The 12,997-nt window shown below is 62.5% G+C and overlaps 2 protein-coding genes across 3 annotated transcripts; both read left to right on the top strand.

Annotated features, from left to right (window-relative positions):
- The first annotated feature begins 2,653 nt into the window (after nucleotides 1-2,653).
- On the top strand, nucleotides 2,654-10,468 carry LOC122232650 (septin-5-like). 2 transcript variants are annotated; one of them, XM_042962531.1, is made up of 12 exons: nucleotides 2,654-2,746; nucleotides 2,888-2,898; nucleotides 7,274-7,370; nucleotides 7,477-7,563; nucleotides 7,837-7,960; nucleotides 8,048-8,182; nucleotides 8,379-8,496; nucleotides 8,629-8,730; nucleotides 9,536-9,632; nucleotides 9,718-9,853; nucleotides 10,090-10,192; nucleotides 10,294-10,468. In XM_042962531.1, the coding sequence occupies exons 1-12, from the start codon at nucleotides 2,704-2,706 to the stop codon at nucleotides 10,348-10,350; spliced, it is 1,110 nt and encodes a 369-aa protein (XP_042818465.1). In that variant the 5' UTR covers nucleotides 2,654-2,703; the 3' UTR covers nucleotides 10,351-10,468. The 2 variants fall into 2 exon arrangements, with proteins under 2 accessions (XP_042818465.1, XP_042818464.1); XM_042962530.1 differs by lacking the exons at nucleotides 2,654-2,746; nucleotides 2,888-2,898 and adding an exon at nucleotides 6,364-6,618.
- A 95-nt stretch (nucleotides 10,469-10,563) lies between these two features.
- Nucleotides 10,564-12,740, top strand: LOC122232649 (platelet glycoprotein Ib beta chain). The gene is made up of 2 exons (XM_042962528.1): nucleotides 10,564-11,590; nucleotides 11,851-12,740. The coding sequence occupies exons 1-2, from the start codon at nucleotides 11,581-11,583 to the stop codon at nucleotides 12,465-12,467; spliced, it is 627 nt and encodes a 208-aa protein (XP_042818462.1). The 5' UTR covers nucleotides 10,564-11,580; the 3' UTR covers nucleotides 12,468-12,740.
- The last annotated feature ends 257 nt before the right edge of the window (nucleotides 12,741-12,997 follow it).

The following is a 12,997-nucleotide window of genomic DNA, read 5'->3' as shown; positions in this document are numbered from 1 at the left end:
AGTTCGTGGGTTTGAGCCCCGCATCAGGCTCCATACTGACAGCTTGGAGTCTGGAGCCTGCTTTGGATTCTGTGTCTCCCTCTCTGTCTGCTCCTCCACCCGCTTGTGCTCTGTCTCTCAAAAAATAAACATTAAAAAAAAGACATGTTTATGTGATACACCTTGTTCTTTTTGTCTCCCACCTCCAGAATTGTTTTAAAGCCTATGATTCTTGTACAGGTGCACCTCCCACCCTCTGCCTGAGCTATGCCCTTGACCTGCAGCCCACTCCCCTCAAGACCTGACCCAGGGCTTCCCAGAGCCCCCCTCCCCGCTGAGCCCAGAGAGAGCCCTTTGCAAAGACATGTCTGCCTCATCGAGGATAGGTTCCTGTCTCCTCCTTTGTCCCCACAAGCACAGGCTTGCATGGGTCAGTTCATACTAAAGGTCCAAGTGCCAGTTTTCACTGACCAGTTCAACCATTTTGCAAAGCTTCAGGCCCCCTCAGATGGGGTTTCCACCAAGCCTGTCGGAGCTGAGGAAGATTCAGAAGTCCTGCCTATCACTTCAAGTGTTCCCTCCCTGCTGCATTCCTTTATCCCCAATTCCAAATTCCCCCAAAGCTCTGAAACTTAAAGTGTTCGAAACTCTGTAACAAAGGCAGCCCTGGGCTGATGTGTAACCATGTGTTATGGCCTTTATTAATTCCAGTTCATGTGAATAGTCGCACTTCACTACCAACACCTTTTTTAAATGTTTGTTTGTTTGTTTGTTTGTTTGTTTTAAGAGAGAGAGATTGTGAGTGGGAGACGGGCAGAGAGAGAGGGGGAGAGTGAGAATCCCAAGCAGGCTCCATGCTGTCAGCACAGAGCACAAACCCGTGAGATCACAACCTGAGCCAAAATCAAGAGTTGGACGCTGAACCAACTGGGCCACCTGGATACCCCTCATTTCACTACAAACATCTTTAAAAGTTTTTTTTTTAATGTTTATTTATTTTTGAGAGAGACAGAGACAGAATACAAGTGGGGGACGGGTAGAGAGTGAGGGAGACACAGAATCCAAAGCAGGCTCCAGGCTCTGAGCTGTTAGCACAGAGCCCAGCACGGGGTTCGAACTCACAGACCAAGAGATCATGACCTGAGCTGAAGTCGGACGCTTAACCTACTGAGCTACCCTGGTACCCCTCCACTACAAACATCTTAATGTGTTTGGTTACCAGCAGCTGCAGCCGGCTCCAATGAGGTATCATGTACTGTATGAGATATATGACAAATTCTGAATTCCAAACACATCTGGCCCTGAGGCTTTGGATGAGGGGTCTGAGCGGTGGAGTGTCCCCACACTGGCCACAGCTCTGGACTACATGGAGGTCCCAGTGGAGGGGGAAATGGGCGTTTGCCACAGAATTTTGCAGAGCAATGCTGCTGCTTACATGGCTTTTTCATTTTCTGAGCAAACAACTCTGTGCTAGGTGCTGGTGATTCAGAGATGGAGGAGGACCAAGGGGCACACGAGGGGCTAGGGAGAAAGGAGCGCTTCCTGAGTGTGGAAGGTACAGCAGGCCATTTCCTCCTAAGGGGGCTGTCATTGGGGGAGCTGGTGACCACAGGTCTGCCTGTCCTTTCTGTGGGACCGAAGACTCCAGATATGACATCTGAGAGCACTCCAGGGAAGCCAAAGGTACTCGGGAGTGTGATAGTGACGGAAGACAGGAGGCACTCATGCTTGAGAATCTTGCCAATCACTGAAGGTCTGGGGCCTCAGTTTCCCCATCTGTAAATGGGGTGCAGGCCCTGGCCCTGCCTTCAGTGCCACTGACTGGCCTCTAGCACAGGAGGCCGAGATCTCCCTGCCCCCCCTCTCAGGGTGGTAGCAGTTCTGGCTGCCATCTGCAGAGCAGAGGGTGTACAGCTGGGGTGGGGAGTGGGGGAGCAGGCAGGCTTGAGGTCGGTCCGTCCTGTCCCAGATGTCAGCTCGGTTACTCTTTAGAAATAATCCCAGAAAATAAGCCAGAAAAAGAGAAGAGGGACAACTGCCCAGGGGCTTGGACTTTGCAGCTTGCCTAGGTGTCTCCTCCCAGAGCAGGTGTGCACAGCACTGAACAGGCTGCAGGAGGGAAGCTGGGGCACCGGCCCTGCGCCGGGCATCCGGCGGTCCGTGGGGTGACCATCACCTCTCCTGCTGTGGCCAGGAGCAGGACTCCACAGGCCAGCACCTCCGTCGTCCATGGTGAGGTGAGGAGCGGCTGGCAGGAGGCCGCCAGTCCCTGGGGGGCAAGGTCTTACGGAAGAGCCACACGTTGGGAAGGTCAGAGGCTGAGGCACCGACTGGGGTCCCTCGAGAGCGAGGCAGGCAGAGTCCAGGCCTGGGCACGGGAGACGCGAGATGTGGCGGGAGTCGGGCAGCCGCCTTGCCGTGGGCTGGGGCAGCGTGGGCGTCGCCGGGTTCCCGGGGCGCTGGCCTGCGGCTGTGAGCGAGGGCGTCGCCCGGAGGCGGCGGGCGCGGGGCCGTTGGGGGGCGCCTGGGTCCCCGCCCCCGCCGGCCGCGCCGGGTCGCGCGTGGGCGCGGCGGGCGCCGATTGGCTGGCGGGCGCGCGGGCGGGGCGGGCGGCGGCGGCGCGGAGGGGCCGGTCACCCCGCAGCCTGGCCTCGGCCTCCGCCGCTCGTCGCCGCGCCCCGCCCGCGCGCCCGCCGCCGCCCGTCCCCCCCGCCGGCGGCCACCATGAGCACAGGCCTGCGGTACAAGAGCAAGCTGGCGACCCCAGGTGAGCCCGGCGCCTGCCCGCGCGTCCGCGCGCCCGCGCGCGCCTTTGTCCCCGCCGCCCGCCCGCCTCTCACCGTGTCTTTCCGTCTCTCCCCCGCACGCCGGCCCAGACCCGGACCCCGACCCGACCCGGACCCCGCAGAGGACAAGCAGGTACGTGCGCGCCGCCGCTCCCCCCGCGGCCGGCTGTCACCCATTGTGCCACCAACACCGCCGGCGCCCAGGCGCGACCCCGCCCCCGCCGGCCGTCATCCCGCCCTGTCGCGATAACCGATTGTCAGCTGGGGCAGTGCCGCTGCGCCAGGGGCTACAGAGGGGAGGAGTGGGCACTGGGCCCCTGGGGGCCTGACCCCTGGCCCTTACAGCCGGGGTGCCCCTCCCAGGATGGGGGGATGGGCCGGGTGTCTCCCAGTGGTCCAGTGCCAGTGTATCCTCCCCGAACTGGCCTTAGGCCTCGTGCTGGGGGTCCTGAGTGAGGCCACCGTCACCGCAGGCCACAGGCTAGGGGAGGGGTCTGTATCCACCAGCCAGCACCTAGACCCTAAGCAGCCCCACCCCACTCCTGTGCATCTTATGCCTCTTCTCCCCACACACCAATTCGAGTGGGCTGATCTGTGGCCAGGCCTCTTCCCCAGACTGGGAGCCTCTAAGGCCTGGTCTGAGTCATCCCTGTGCCCAGAATGGGTCTTCCAACCTAGTGGGTACAAATAGGCTTGTGGCCTCCCACAGGGGCTGGCCTGGCCCCCACTCAGGGAATGCAGGACGTGACAGGAGGCTGACCTGGGCACCCACTGTGAAACCCAGCTGAGGCTGGGGTTAAACAGAGCTGGGAGATCCTGAGAGTGGGGTGGGAGTGGGTAACCAGATGGGCAGGGGGCTCTGGGGCCCTGCTGGAGGCCTTTCTGGCTTGAGCTCAGTCATGTTGGGGGATCTTCTTGGCCTAACTCTGGCATCAAGGTGGCCTTGGCACTCCTCGTCAGAGATAGGAATTCACACAGCGGGTAGATGCCGGGTAGAACCCCGAAGTCCTGGCCCAGGGTGCGGCCCAGCAGGTGGGGTGGGGGCTGGGAGTCACTGGCTGCCAGGTGCCAGTCTCCTGGCAGGGACACGCCCCGCCCTGGGACAGGTGAGGCTCTTGGGGAGGGGCCCCTCAACCTCAACCTGCTGGCAAGGGCCTCTCCAGGGAACCCGGGCCAGGAGCTGTCTTCCTATCAAGGCAGGTCAGACAATGCCTGAGACGCAGGGACACATGCTGCCAGGCTATTGTTTGAAGGAGAGAGAGAGAAGGCCCGGGAGACCAGCTCCCACAGCTTCTCCTGCGCCTTGGAGTTACTGGGCCAGGCAGCTGCTGCCTAGCACCACCAGGGACTCCCTCCTGCTGAGGTGTGAGCCCCATCAGGCCTGTGTCTGCCCATCCTTCAAGGTCAGTTAGGAGCCAGCCTCACCTGTCCCCTACCCCTCAGACCAGAGGGAGAGGGCACCATGCAGGTGGAGGGGGAGCCCCAGGAACAAAGCCAAGGAGCCAGGTCTTTGGGACAGGCTCCCCGAGGATCTGGGGGGGGGGCTGGAAGAATATGGTAGTTTCACCGTTAATATTGTTTGGTGTTGGTGAGCTTTGGTCTATCCACACTATGAAAGAGGGTGGGGGGTGCTCTGGTGGCCCTCCGTGCCCCCATCCTCTGGCCCCCACCTTGTCTCAGGCAGTGATGGGGGCTCTATTGGCTCTGGTGGCTGCTTCCAGAGCTGACTCCAGTGATTCTAAGAATGGAAATGCCTCGAGAGTCTCAGGCACCGGGAGGAGGTGGGCGCAGCTGTGTCTACAGCTCAGGAAGCCCTGAGAAATATTTGCTGTACTTCATGGGCCAGAGAGAGGGGGTGGCAGGGCCCCTTCCCTGGAGCTCCCCCAGGGAATCCACAGGCCCTGTCTGGGTGAGTTTGGGTGCAGGGGCAGGAGCTGGGAGTGAGACCCTTTCCCTCCTGACATGTCACCCTCCTGACTCTTGCCCTTCTGACCTGGGCCTCCCCAGAGGCTGTGCCTTATCAGTGGAGAAACTGAGGCAGTCTGAGAGTGACAAGCTCCATTAGACACCCAGCTGTGAAGTGCTAAGGCGTAGACCCAGGTGTGTCTGTCTTGGAGATGCCCTGAGCCTGAGATGCCAGCCTGTCTGGCTGGGGGGCTAGGCTGAGGGGCTGCGTCTCTAGTGGACCTACAGGTGGAGATTGGGTGGGACTTGGCCCAGACACTTCCTACAGGTCCACATGGCAGAGGGCTGGGGCCAGTGTGGAGGCTTTCTCGGGGCAAGGACTGAGGGCCCAGCTGGGAGAGCTGAGGGAGGTGCCCTGTGGCTTCCCCCTGCTCTCCTCTGGATGAAAGACTCTCCTGTTCCCAGCTGTGGGCCCACCCCTCCTCCCCAGGTGCCAGGGGCCTCCAGGCCCCACAGCAGCATCATGAGCCTGGACAAATGGACAGAGGCCCCTCAACCAGGGGAGCCAAGAAGGAGAACCAGGGTGGGGAAGAGCTGGGGGGCCGCCTATCCCCACTGATACACAGTCCAAGAAGTATGTCTGTTCTTGTTGCAGCTCCTTTCCAAGCCTCCCTCCTGCCTGGCTGGCTGGTTCCGATTCTGGTAGGGTCCCGGAGAGAGGGGTGAGGAAAGGTTTGGTGCCCAGGAGAGGCCTGTGGCCCCTGGGGTGGTCACAGAGGGTGAGAGCTATACCGGCTTGAGCTTTCCAGCCCTCGTGGGCCCGTCTTGTGGATCAGAGCAGGCGAGGAGGCTGACAGGGAGACAAATGACGGGGAGGGGGTAAGTTCACTCTACACACCATCCCCCCACTTTGGCTGGCAGAAGTGGTCTGGGGGCAGCTGTGGCCAGTGCTGGCTGGCTGCAGCTTCCAAGTTTCCCGGAGGTAGGGTGGGTAGGCCTCTGGTGCTCTAACTGAGCACTTGAGCCCCTTCAAGCCCGGGCGAAGGGGAGGTGGGTCCAGGCTGGGGAGGTGGGCTCTGCCCCCTCCCAGTTCCCACGTGTCTGGAAGGGCCACACCAGTCCAGAACACTCCTGCTCCCATCACACACACATAACATACGAGGGGGGAGGGAGCGTACAAGGAGGGGTGTGGCCGTGGATAGTTAGGACTCCGCGACACCGCCGGGAGGTTTCTGGGCCAATTCTATGAGGAGAGAAGGAGTGAGAGGGGCCGCTGCCCGCGTGGGTGCGCATAGGTCCCGGGAGCGTTCTCCCGGCGGTCGCCGTCTGGCTGGTGAAAGCCGCGCTGCACCTGGAGGGGGCGAGACGCGGGGCGGCCACAAACCCCGCCCCCTAGGGCCCTTAGGTGGGCCCTGGCTTCCCCACCCTCCCACCCGGGTGGTGGAGACGCCCGGACAGAGGCCACCCGTCCGGCAGCGGGACTCCGCCTCCGTGCCTATGCGCGCCTATGCTGGGCCCTGCCCTCCGAAGCAGCTTTCCGGTGGCTCCGCCGGCGGCCCAATTTCCAAGAGACTGTTTCCCGCCCCGCCTGCCAGCGCCCGCGAGGCCCCGCCTCTGGTTCGGTGCGGGAGCCGGGTCTGCCTGTGGCTGAGACCACGCGCGCGCGGTTCGGGGCGGGTCCGCATTGGCAGAGGCTTGGCCCGCGCGGCCTCTGGGGTCAGCCACACCGCGATGGGCAACGTCCCTTCTCTGGGCCTCAATTCCCGCGTCTGTTAAACGGGGGCGAGAACGGAGCTTCAGGGCAGTACCGCCTGTAAGTCCCTCCTGCCCCTGTGGGTCTGACCCGGTCTGGGGTCCAAACGCAGCGATGGACTCGCAGGCAGCGCCCCAGGACCACCTGGTGGAGCAGCTGCTGTCACAGCGGACCCAGGCCCAGAGGCGGCTCAAGGTGTGTGTGGAGAGGGGAGTGGAATGTGGGTCAGCGTGTGTGTGCCTGCCGGGTCCCGGTCCCAAGGGCTCTGGGACGTGACAGGGACCGGCAGGGCCAGGGTCCACCTGACTGGGCGCTGGGACCCCGAGGGTGGGGGAGGCTCGGTGCCACTGTCTATAAATAGCCCTTGCTCCCCTTGGTAGCAGCAGCCAGCCACCCCCCGCGGCTGGATGGTGGCCAGATGGGGCCTCCCACCCCCTGGTACACTCAGGAGGGGTGAGTATTGAGGCCAGGGGGCTTCTCCCGCCTATGGAGGGCCTTGGATGTGTGTGAGGGGTCTGGGTCCTGGTGCCCTCTGCCCACCGCCCAAGGGAGGACCCAGCCTAGGCCTGCTGCAGCCAGGCATCCTAAACTCTACACACACAGACACATTCTCAGGTCCCTGCAAAGCCCCTCACTGAGGCGGGGGCAAGGATGCCTGTCACCCCCTTACCTGCCTTCCCAGCTCCAGGCCTTTGCTCACAGGCCCTCACCCCATTTCTGCCATTGAAACTCCCCACACAGAGGACTCTGCCCTCTGTTGCCTCCATGTCTGAGCCGGGTAGGGAACAGGGCATCAGACTGCCCCAGGAATCCAAGCCTGCTCCTGACTTGCCCTGCCCCTGCCCCCCAGGATATCGACAAGCAGTACGTGGGCTTCGCCACACTGCCCAATCAGGTGCACAGGAAGTCTGTGAAGAAGGGCTTCGATTTCACGCTTATGGTGGCGGGTGAGTGGGCTGGACTCCCAGGTGGGGTGGCTTGGGCCATAGCCAGCTAGGCTTTGTCAGAGGGGTCCCAGACTTAACCTGACTCTTTCACTGTACCTGCTGGCAGGTGAGTCAGGCCTGGGGAAGTCCACGCTGGTCCACAGCCTCTTCCTGACCGACTTGTACAAGGACCGGAAGCTGCTCAGTGCTGAGGGTGAGTGGGCCCTATGCAGCCCTGGCATTGGTTCCCCATCCTCTGCTGTGTGACCCTTCAAAGGGGTCCCTTCTGGGTCCAGACCCTGCTCCTCTCTCCCCACAGCGTGGGTCTCTCCTGTTCAGGGTCCAGGAATAGTGGCCCAGACCACAGTGAGGCCATGAGGCCAGGGCTAAATGCTAGAATGGATGAGAACAAGGGTCCTGGCTGCCCAGTGGGGGTGGGGTCTGAGAGTTGGAGAGACCCCTCCAAACGATGCCCCGACACCCACAGAGCGCATCAGCCAGACCGTAGAGATCCTGAAGCACGCGGTGGACATTGAGGAGAAGGGAGTCAAGCTGAAGCTCACCATTGTAGACACACCGGGCTTCGGGGATGCTGTCAACAACTCTGAGTGGTGAGGAGAGCCTGGCTGGGGAACAGTCTGTGCCTAGGCTGGTCCAGTGTCCCCTCTGGCCTCACCGACCCTCCTGCCTACCTGCAGCTGGAAGCCCATCACCGACTACGTGGACCAGCAGTTTGAGCAGTATTTTCGTGACGAGAGTGGCCTCAACCGCAAGAACATCCAAGACAACCGTGTGCACTGCTGCCTCTACTTCATCTCCCCTTTTGGACACGGGTGCGTGAATGTCCTGGGAACAGGCTCAGGGTGGGGGGTGGGACCCGCCTCCATGGTTCCCCGTTGGCTGCACCTGTCACTGCTTATCTTCTGCCTGTGCCCTCACAACCATGCCCTCCCTGAGCCCATCCCACCCTCTCTCTGTGCCCCCACCACCCCCACCATGCCCCTCTCCACCCCTGGATGCTCTCTGCAGGCTGCGGCCAGTGGATGTGGGTTTCATGAAGGCTCTGCATGAGAAGGTGAACATTGTGCCGCTCATCGCCAAAGCTGACTGTCTCGTCCCCAGCGAGATCCGGAAGCTGAAGGAGCGGGTGAGCCTGGCAACTGGGCCTGGGCTAGGTCTCCAGGACCCAGAACACCAAGTGTGCTGATCCTGGGTGCCAGCGCACCTGGCCCCGGGTCCCTGGCCAGCCTCAAATCTGACAGCCCTTGCCCCGCCACAGATCCGGGAGGAGATTGACAAGTTTGGGATCCACGTGTACCAGTTCCCTGAATGTGACTCTGACGAGGATGAGGACTTCAAGCAGCAGGATCGGGAACTGAAGGTGAGCGGCCTGGGGTGGCAGAGGAGGGAACTGGAGGTCAGTTTACATGGCACCAAGCATCCAGGTCCAACCCGGTGGGGGAAAGAGTCTTTTGTCTGGGCAGTAGAGCCCCTCCACCTGGGGTGGGGTGGGGGGGTGGGGGTAGGGTACAGTCACTCATGTCCCCACTGGCTTGTGCAGTTTGGGCCCCGTGTGGTTAGTGTGTCATGGAGCACTTGCCAGGACCCAAAGGCACAGTCCTGGCCAGGCCTCCACCCTGACCCTGCTCCTCAGTCTTCTTCCAATGGGTCACGAGCAGAAGGGTCTGGCCTGATGGCCACAAGCCTGTGTGCGCCCTGGCTCCCAGAATTCTGAGCTCCAGAGGATGGTTGTGGCTTTGGGTGCCCCGGGATCTAGAGTGGCAATAACCAAGCCTAAGGCACGGGATAGGCAGCCACTGGGCCAAGAGCAGGGTGGAGCCCTTGGCCCCAGCCTAAGTCAGCATCAGTAACAGGAGGCAGGGGCTCAGCTCTGGGGAGGGAGGGATGGCGATGGTAGCTGAACGGAGCAGTTCCTGATGGGAGATGGTGTCAGAAGGGGAGGATATGCCCGGCTGGGCACATACCCTGTGCCACGGGTATAAGCCATGCCAGCTCTGGCTTCAGAGAAGCCACAAGGGTTGGGCAACTCCAGGATCTCTTTGGGGAGGGGCTGTTGATAGTGATACTGGAGGAGCGACCAGGTGCCGAGTGCCCATGTCCCTCTTCAGCCACTAACCCCATACTCACACCAACTGGGCGCGAGCCCTTGTACCTGCCTTTCCCAGGAGAGTGCGCCCTTCGCGGTTATCGGCAGCAACACAGTGGTGGAGGCCAAGGGGCAACGGGTCCGGGGGCGACTGTACCCCTGGGGGATCGTGGAGGGTGAGTTCAGGCATGGGGTGCGACAGAGGGAGTGGGGTGGCTCCCCCGGGCCTGCACCCACCCAACACCCGCTCTTGCCCCACAGTGGAGAACCAGGCACACTGCGACTTTGTGAAGCTTCGCAACATGCTGATCCGCACACACATGCATGATCTCAAGGACGTGACATGCGACGTGCACTATGAGAACTATCGCGCGCACTGCATCCAGCAGATGACCAGGTGCGCAGCTCTGACTCGGACCTGGATCGTGCACCTCATGTTCCCAGCCAAGGCTCCCTAACAGAGGGCTGATCCTTGCTGCCTTCCCAGATCTGAACTTTGCCCCGACTCCCAAGTAGGCCCCCCACCCTGCACCTTGTCTTCCCAGAGCCGACCCAACGGTGTGGGAGCTCAGGAGGGCAGAGCCTCGGTAGTGTTGGGGGTCAGACAAACTGTCCTTCTTGTCCACCCCACAGCAAACTGACCCAGGACAGCCGCATGGAGAGCCCCATCCCCATCCTACCACTGCCTACCCCGGATGCTGAGACAGAAAAGCTCATCAGGATGAAGGATGAGGAGGTTAGTGGGGCCACAGGGGAGGAGAAGGGGTGGAGGTGGGGGTCCAGCCCCTCCTATCATGTTTGTCACTCTACCTTCTGCTATTCCCGTCTCACCTCCAGCTAAGGCGCATGCAGGAGATGCTGCAGAAGATGAAGCAGCAGATGCAGGACCAGTGACCCCAACCCAGCCCCACATTGCCATGGATATACTGCCAGTTTCCAGGCTGGCCCTTCCCGTCCCTGGACCCCAACTGGCCTGGACTCCACCCTGGAATAAATCTGGATCTCCAACAGGCCTGGGCACAACCCCAGTCCCGGAATGGTCCAGACCAGGACTGTTCCCGACTATTCCCAACCTGACCCAGAGATGCAGGCTCATAGCCCCCAAACAACCCTAATTTATTCTCAGCACCAGTCCCTCCCCTTACTTGTATCTGCTTCCAAGGGGCCTGGACAGCAGCCCCCACAGCTGGCCCTCTTTGGCCTCGGGGGAACAGGAGCTAATTTGGGCCATGACTTTTGAGATCTACCCCTGCCCCAGAAGGTCATGAACTCCGACTCCAGGCCCTACTCAGGTAGGGGGATAAAACAAGGCAGAATAGGGGAGCAGATCCTCGGCATCCCAGGTCTATTTCTCCACCCCAGTGCCACAGAGTGGACGTGGGAACCCTCATGTGCCCCCTCCCTCGGGCCACCCAGCTTACGCTGAGGCCTCACTTTGTGCCGAGGTGGGCCAGTCCTTCCCTACCTCCTCACCCCTCACTGGGTAGCTCAGTGGCAGGTTGGGCAACAGAAGCGCTTAGGATCCCTCCAGACCGAAGGAGAGCAGCTGGCTGCAGGCAAGGATCTCCCGGGGCTGGTGGGGCAGGGACGCCTGCAATTGCCCAAACTCCTCATCTAGGGCTGTGGCCTGGCCTGAGGGCTCCAGGAACAGTGGGTGCTGGGCAACCTGGGAACCCCCCACCCCTAGACTGCCATTCCCTGCCTGTGGCTGGAGGTCCTTTCTCCCCAGCAGCACTGTTGCCCTGGGTTGCCTAGGCCATCCCTCCCCCACCCCCAGCATGATACCTTCCCCCCCAATCCCAGTCTCCAGTTTTGTTCAGTTGTGAATGCTGCATCCTGTCCTGGTGACAGGAGAACAATGTTGATGAAGTCGCAGTGGTGATCCTTGCTCCCCTGGGTTGGTGGGGGGCGGAAGCCCTGGTAGCCTGCGAGCCCTGGTGATAGTGCTCTATCTGGGGCCGCAGCGTCTGTCTACTGGGCCTCCGGGTTATTTCTGGCGGGTGGCAGCGCTGTGGTCGGTTTGGCCGGGGTGCTGGGGCCTGGCAGGGGCCGGGCGGCATTATCGCTTGGCTCTCCAGCCAACGCTTAGCGCTCCAGAACAAGCCAGGTCACCATCCTCTCGCCATGGGCTCTGGTGAGTTTGGGGTCAGGCAGGCCCGGGACTGCGCTCCATGAGCAGAGTCGGGTTGGGAGGCGCTGCAGTCATCTGGGCTGCAGTAGGGAGATTTAGGGCGGACTTCCAGTCAGCGCGCGGATGGTCGAGGTGGAGAGGCTTTCGGGTAAGGCGGGGCTCGGGTCTCCCGGGCCCGGGCCGGGCCCAGCGCCCTGGGGTGTACAGGGACCCGCCCAGGTGCCACACAGGCCACCAGGCTCACTGCGGCGCTTCCCTTGCAGGGCCGCGCCGGGCGCTGAGCCTGCTGCTCCTGCTGCTAGCGCCGCCCAGCCGCCCAGTCGCGGGCTGCCCCGCGCCGTGTGGCTGTGCGGGGACGCGCGTGGATTGCGGGCGCCGCGGGCTGACATGGGCCTCGCTGCCCGCCGCCTTCCCGCCGGACACGACTGAACTGGTGCTGACGGGCAACAATCTGACGGCGCTGCCGCCGGGGCTGCTGGACTCGCTGCCCGTGCTGCGCGCCGCGCACCTGGGCGGCAACCCCTGGCGCTGCGACTGCCGCCTGGTGCCACTGCGCGCCTGGTTGGCCGGCCGGCCCGAGCGCGCGCCCTACCGCGACCTGCGCTGTGCCGCGCCCCCGGCGCTGCGCGGCCGCCTGCTGCCGTACCTGGCGGAAGACGAGCTGCGCGCCGCCTGTGCGCCGGGCGCGTTCTGCTGGGGGGCGCTGGCAGCGCAGCTCCTGCTGCTCGGCCTCGGGCTCCTGCACGCGCTGCTGCTGCTGCTGCTGCTGTGTCGCCTGCGCCGGCTGCGCGCCCGCGCCCGCGCCCGCGCCGCGCACCCGTTGTCGCTGACCGCCCCGCTGGTGGCGGAGACGGCCGGAGCCAGCGAGTTCTACGAGTAGTCCTGAGAGGCGCTGAGCGACGCGGGCGTGCCAGCCCGACAGGACCCTGCCCCAAGGAGCCCTCGCCCTGACCCGGACCGGGGCTCGTCCTCCGCCTGGGCACAGTCTTCCAGACCCCACCACCCCCCTGCGGGCCCCGGGCCACACGCGCCCCTCTGCAGCGAAGCGAGCCAAAGCCCAGGACGCTTAGGCGGGTCAAGGGGGTGAGCTGCAGCCCAGCCCCTGCGAGGTTCCCCACACCAAACTCCAGTGCAGAATAAACCCTTCTCCCAATCTGACTGGTCTCTGTGCCCCACCACCCGGAAATTCCCCTCCCAAACCACAGGACAAGCCCTAGGAGGTGATTCAAGGGGGATGCATCACATCTTCCTACACCCAACACGGGATCAGTGACTCTCCCAGACCACTCACTTTCAAAGGAGTTCAAGTGGAAGGCACAGAAGAACTCAGACAGTGACCACATTATAGGGTAGTGAAGACATTGTGGGGACAGTGAAAACAGTGTTGAGACAGTGAGGACACTGAGGGGC

This window comes from Panthera tigris, chromosome D3 (assembly GCF_018350195.1).
Source record: "Panthera tigris isolate Pti1 chromosome D3, P.tigris_Pti1_mat1.1, whole genome shotgun sequence".
In the NCBI taxonomy this organism is placed as follows: domain Eukaryota; kingdom Metazoa; phylum Chordata; class Mammalia; order Carnivora; family Felidae; genus Panthera; species Panthera tigris.
Note: the sequence above shows the minus strand (reverse complement) of the source record. Positions and strands in the feature narration are given on the sequence as shown.

What these genes read in the sequence shown, in the direction of transcription:
- LOC122232650 (XM_042962530.1), top strand. Translation starts at nt 6,538, where the DNA reads ATGGACTCGCAGGCAGCGCCCCAGGACCACCTGGTGGAGCAGCTGCTG. An exon ending in AGGCCCAGAGGCGGCTCAAG is followed by an intron (nt 6,619 to 7,273) that starts GTGTGTGTGGAG and finishes CCTGCCCCCCAG; the next exon opens with GATATCGACAAGCAGTACGT. An exon ending in CCCCTGGGGGATCGTGGAGG is followed by an intron (nt 9,633 to 9,717) that starts GTGAGTTCAGGC and finishes CTTGCCCCACAG; the next exon opens with TGGAGAACCAGGCACACTGC.